This window comes from Gracilinanus agilis, chromosome 1 (assembly GCF_016433145.1).
Source record: "Gracilinanus agilis isolate LMUSP501 chromosome 1, AgileGrace, whole genome shotgun sequence".
NCBI classification, from domain to species: Eukaryota; Metazoa; Chordata; class Mammalia; order Didelphimorphia; family Didelphidae; genus Gracilinanus; species Gracilinanus agilis.
The window spans coordinates 513,472,929-513,478,914 of NC_058130.1; the positions used below are offsets into that span (position 1 = coordinate 513,472,929).

Below are 5,986 nucleotides of genomic sequence, written 5' to 3' on the forward strand. Positions count from 1 at the left end.
AATTTAAACCACTCTACAGAAGATGTTGAGTTGTACCTGAAGAGAATATTAAAAACAATGAGAGACAAGGCGGGAGTGGGTGGATAAAAACTGATCTAGAACAAGTGACTTAAAACAAAAATAAAGTTCCCCAGGAAATTTATTTTGAGATATATTCTACATGTGGTACTTGAACTTTTTAAAAAATATTTTCTAATCCTTTCCCTAAAACAATATATTATATTTTAATTTCTATGTGGGAATATGGACCCTTCCTCAAATATGGTCCAAAAAACTTAATATATTTAACATACTTAATATTTTCCAAAGAAGAGGCAGCTTTTCTTGGACAAAATAACCTACTCCTACTTCACCTGTTCTATGTAGATATTGAATTATTGTAAAATGCTAGTGTTATTGAATAGTTATAAGTGTACTGTATCCTCTCAATTAGATGATATTTTATTTATCTTGGCATTTCTCCCAGTATGTAGCTCAGTTGTTCATATGCAGGTTGTTAAATGATAAAAGAATAAGGGAATGAGACTATATTGTGGAGGCTTTGTATGATCACAAAAGAGCATTCTTTCCTTCATCCTTCCTTCTTCATTCTCTCCTAAGCTTTAGGTTGACTGTGCCTAGAAACTAAATATAGAAAAGATTCATTTCTGCATATATAGTTTGTGTATACAAGGAGAGCTACAAACAGAGGCAAAAAGGAGTCAAGCATTAACTCTACAGATATGTACTCTGTATTTCTGACCATAAAGTTCTTCCATTTTAGTCATACTCTGATACCTAACTTTCACATTTGCACATTATGACAATCTACACATGTTAACAACATATCATGTGTTATCCCATCCCTAGATATGTTAGTTAAATGACAATGGAATTTCAAATTTTCTTGCTTTATGAGTTAAAATTGAGATAAAGATTAAGATAATCTGTTCACTGTATTTAAAGTGACTTGGAAAATTAACATTGTTTAATTATTTTTCTTCTTTAATCTTTCTCTTCACCCAATTCCCAATATACTACTATTCTTTTCCTTTTCTCTTATGGAAGAGCTAAATTCTCCCCAAAATCATACCACCACGTGTTGTTTTGAACTTTTCTCCTTTTCTTCTCTAAATCATTCAGGAACGAATTTGAAAGTAAACAGCATTTTTCAAAATATTTCTTAGTACTTTAAGTGAATTGATAACATTTTTGCCCAGATGTTGGTCAGAACCCTTCACTATGAGCCCTTTGACACAAATGGGCTCCTCAACTACTAAAATGGTCTCTAAAGAAAGCATTTTAATAGCTAACTAATAATGAATTTTGAGTCAAAATAAGATTTATCCTAATCTAGTTAACAGGGCAGCTAAGTGTCATAGTAGATAGAGTGCCAGGCCTGGAGTCAGGAAGACTCATCTTCCTCAGTTTAAATCTGGCTTCAGACACTTATTAACTATGTGACACTGTGCAAGTTATTTAACCCTGTTTGCCTCAGTTTCCTTATCTGTAAAATGAGATGGAGAAAATGGCAAACCAATCTAGTGTCTTGCCAAGAAAACTTAAAATCGGATCACAAAGAGTCAGATATGACCAGAACAGCAAAAAATCTAGTTTGCATTAGTACAGAGATAAGCTGCTATGAAAAATACAGTAGAAATTCAATTGCCTAACCAAAACCAAGTATTTGTGAAGAAATCCTCAAGAGAGTGGGTAGAGGTTGCAAGGTAGTTAACAAAAAAAGAATATCATCATCCCCACAATGTTTTATATGAGAAAAGGCAGGGATCTAACTATACAAAAGTTGTTTGTTTTTATCTAAAAGAAAGAGCTCAATTTATAACTTCATGCTTTAACAGTAATTAACTCTAATAATTATTTTAAAGTGTATAGTCTCTAGCTATAACAGATATTGTAGACACATTTTGAAAAAGGTATTTATAAATGTGGCTAAATAATTTGTCTATATTTAAATAGTTTTCACTATCTGCATCGCTTTTTACCTTCTAACTTGTTTTTCTACAAGCAACTTATTAAAAAATTAGAATATGAAATTTAAAATGACATAATTAGGGGGAAAACAATGTCAGAGTCCTAATATTTCAAGACAGAAGAGTTTTAGAGCTTATCCTCCTTGGCCTCCTTATTTTGCAGATGATGAAACTGTTACCCAGGGAAAATTTATTTGCACAAAGTTAAAGCCAAGATATTAACCCAGATCCTCTGACTCCAAATTCTTCTTTCAAATCAATTCATTTCACGGAACTCAATCTCCCTTTGAAGGCAGCATGGTATTTTATAAAGAGCATTAGCTCTTGACTCAAAAGATGGGAGTTCAAATCATACCTCCAATATTTATTATATGTGACTTCAGGCAAGTCAATTAGCATCCCTTGACCTAAGTTTACTAATTTGAAAAATAAGGCTAGTTGTTCTTTGGTGTCCCTTCTGGCTCCAATTCAATAAGATCCTAATTCAGCAGATATTAATTAACACCCACTCTTGATAGTTGATAAGTAAATAGAGACAATGGTATAGAAGGCATTCAATTTATTTTTTTTAATCCTTACTTTCTGTCTTAGAATAAAAAATGAATATCATTTCCAAGATAAAAGAGAGGTAAGGGGTTAAGTTAATTGCCCAGAGTCTCATGGCCAGGAAATATTTGAAACCAGATTTGAATCAAGGACCTCCATTCTTCAGACCTGACTATTCAATGAGTCACCCAGCTGCCCCAGAAGGTATTCAGTTTATTGGGGCATATTTATAACAGTAGGAAAATGGGAATAATTTCCTTATTAAAACATATATATATTCTTTTTTTAAAACCCTTAACTTCTGTGTATTGGCTCCTTGGTGGAAGAGTGGTAAGGGTGGGCAATGGGGGTGTCAAGTGACTTGCCCAGGGTCACACAGCTGAGAAGTGTCTGAGGACAGATTTGAACCTAGGACCTCCCGTCTCTAGGCCTGACTCTCAATCCACTGAGCCAGCTACCCAGCTGCCTATATATATATATATATATATATATATATATATATATATATATTCTTAATGCTGGTGATTTGAAATTACACTAAAAAATATATTGCCAAAGAAGATTTCTTAGAAGTGTTTACACATTTTGAGCAATAGACCTCTTGAGTAGAGGGGAATCTTAATAGTATCATTAAGAATAATCCATCCTAAGTCTTACATTGGGTAGGATTTCATTACTGTATGATGAATAAAGGAAAGAATGATATACAGATTCATTTCTTTTTATTGAGTAACATGATATCCATTGAAAAAGAGTTTCAATTTTGCAGTGACTAAGTGTTTATGAAAGGAATGTCCTCAAATTTCCATATTCATAATACTTTAATTAAGTCAGACCTCTGAGCCAAAATTTTAGGACAAAAATGAAAAAGAAACATAGGTGAGACAAAAATGAAAATGTCCTACTTCAGTTTAATATAGAATTACTCTATAACATTATTGGACTTAATTTTGAATTTAGAACTTTTTATAATACTACTTTTGAATTCTTGTCTGTAATAAGAACAGTAAAATAAAGAGGAGCAGGAACATTTGGAGCTACTTAGAATAAAATTATAACATATATATGTACATGTATACGTATAAATATTGCGAACAAGTGTTTCTACTTCAAAGAATTAATTTTTAAGTCAAATGTATTTTAATATAACATTTCCCTGATTACTTCCTGGTTTCGGTCATGTAGGTAAAGTTGAATAAGCAATTAACTATCATACAGTAAATTTGGGTCATCAAGATTGTCAATCCAGGTCAATATAATCAGTCCCACGAATGTAAAACATTTTAATTTAAAATTCAAACTTTTAAATAACAATTATACTACAGTGGTTGTTTTTTAATTCCATAATATTTGTAATTGCTCAATGCTCAGAAGAGAAGACTGGTAGTTCAAAAAACATCTGATTTTAAATCCTATCTCTGACATATGATAAAAGTGTGACCCTAATCAATTAACCCCCCAGCATAATGGACAACTCTGAAAGACCATGCAGAGGATGTATCTTTCTTCATTGAAAAAAGAGAATAATACCCTCTACCAGTGAAATCACAGATTCAGTCTCTGTCCCTATCCCTAAATATCCAGTCATGGTAATAAAGGTTTATAGGAAGAAATGGAGATTATTTTGTTATGTGAACATTTTCCTGCAATGAAAGCTAATTTCAATAAACATAAATATTTCAACCTGATCTGAGTAACCTTTCTAAGAATTAGAGCTGGCGTGAATAGAAGATGGAAGTGTTTATAACTATTTAGCAAAGCCACAACCATATCTTACTATTGGATAAATTATTTTTCACAGGCTTGCACACTAGAATGTGAAGGGAAATTGCCATCTGCCAAAGCCTGGGATACCTGCAAGGAGCTTCTGCAACTGACCAAGATGGATCTTTCTCAGGAAGGAACCAACAATCAAGAAGAAAGCAAACAAGATGAGAGTCATCTTCTAGCCAAAAAATATGGGGGCTTCATGAAAAGGTATGGAGGATTCATGAAGAAAATGGATGAGCTTTATAGAGTGGAGCCAGAAGATGAGATGAATGGAGGGGAGGTCCTTGCCAAGAGATATGGAGGCTTCATGAAGAAAGATTCTGATGATGATGCATTGGCCAATTCATCAGACCTGTTGCTGAAAGAGCTTCTGGGAACAGGGGACAACTCTGAGGCAGGGCGTTACCGAGAAGGTAATGAGAATGAGAATGAGGAGGAAGTAAGCAAGAGGTATGGAGGCTTCATGAGAAGCTACAAAAGAAGTCCAGAACTGGAAGATGAAGCAAAAGAGCTACAGAAAAGATATGGGGGCTTTATGAGAAGAGTTGGAAGACCTGAATGGTGGCTGGACTACCAGAAAAGGTATGGTGGATTTCTTAAGCGCTTTGCTGATTCGCTGCCTTCAGATGAAGAGGGAGAAAGTTATTCCAAAGAAGTTCCAGAAATGGAGAAAAGATATGGAGGATTTATGAGATTTTAATACCTTTCCCCATCAGTCCTCAAATGCCCTGCCCAACTTTCCTTTGGAAAGACTGCTTCATTGATCTTATTTTATTGTAAGGTGTTGCTTGCACTGTACAGTTTTTTACTGTCCTAGTTAACAATACAACCTTCAATCTGTAATTTCAGTTCTTGTGATCTTTTGAAGGTCTGCAACTTCTGTTCTAGTCCAATTTAAGCCACTCTAGTAGTTTTCATGCTAATACTGTTTTTGTTTGTTCTTTACTTTAAACAAAACATCTATAAATGCTTACTTGTACATAGATAGAATAAATTCCTCATACCAACTGCATAATGTGCTTGAAAGTGTCTGTTTTCCACATTATGTTTAATCACCTTGAAGTTTTCATTATCCTACAGTGAAACCCACAATCCAGAGCAATAAACAGATCAGCTCTGAGCAACCTCACTTTTAAAAAAAATGATTTTCCATTTAATTTGCTACAATTAACATCTTGGATCAGTAAAACAAAATATGGAAAGGAAAATGATCCTATTGTTGCTCTCATGTCTGCAAATGGCTTGCATTAAAAGAACCCAAAGGACTACCAACTCCAGATCTGACCTTGCACATACTAAGAACCTGAACTTTCTGCATTTAAAATCAGTTGTTAATATTTTCTCTCTAATACATACTGTTAAGACAAGAAGGGATCTTTGAGGTTTTTTAACATCTTTCTCATTTTACAGTTAAAGAAAAGGGGGCCTAGAAAGGTTAAAGTGATTCATCTAAGATTATACAGCTTACTAGTGACAGAGCAGGCAACTTAGAACACAGGTCTCCTGCCCCAAATCCAGTGCTATTTCTCAAACCCAAACATCTACCCTTCCTTCAACCCTGCTTTCAGACCCAGGTACTTTACATTCAGTAATAAACAATTAAGTATTCATAAAGGGTCTACTGCATATCAAGGTTTATGCTAGATCCTTTGAGGGTTAAAAATAAGAAGGTATGGTCCCTGGCTTCTGGCAGCATGCTA

General features: G+C 34.0%; 1 protein-coding gene across 1 annotated transcript in view; it reads left to right on the forward strand.

Annotated features, from left to right (window-relative positions):
• The window catches only part of PENK (proenkephalin), a 43,645-nt gene extending 38,659 nt beyond the window's left edge, over positions 1-4,986 (forward strand). Inside the window, exon 2 of the mRNA XM_044682679.1 lies at positions 4,318-4,986. Coding sequence (XP_044538614.1) covers positions 4,318-4,986 — 669 coding nt within the window. The remainder of the gene's footprint in view (positions 1-4,317) is intronic.
• Positions 4,987-5,986: the final 1,000 nt, after the last annotated feature.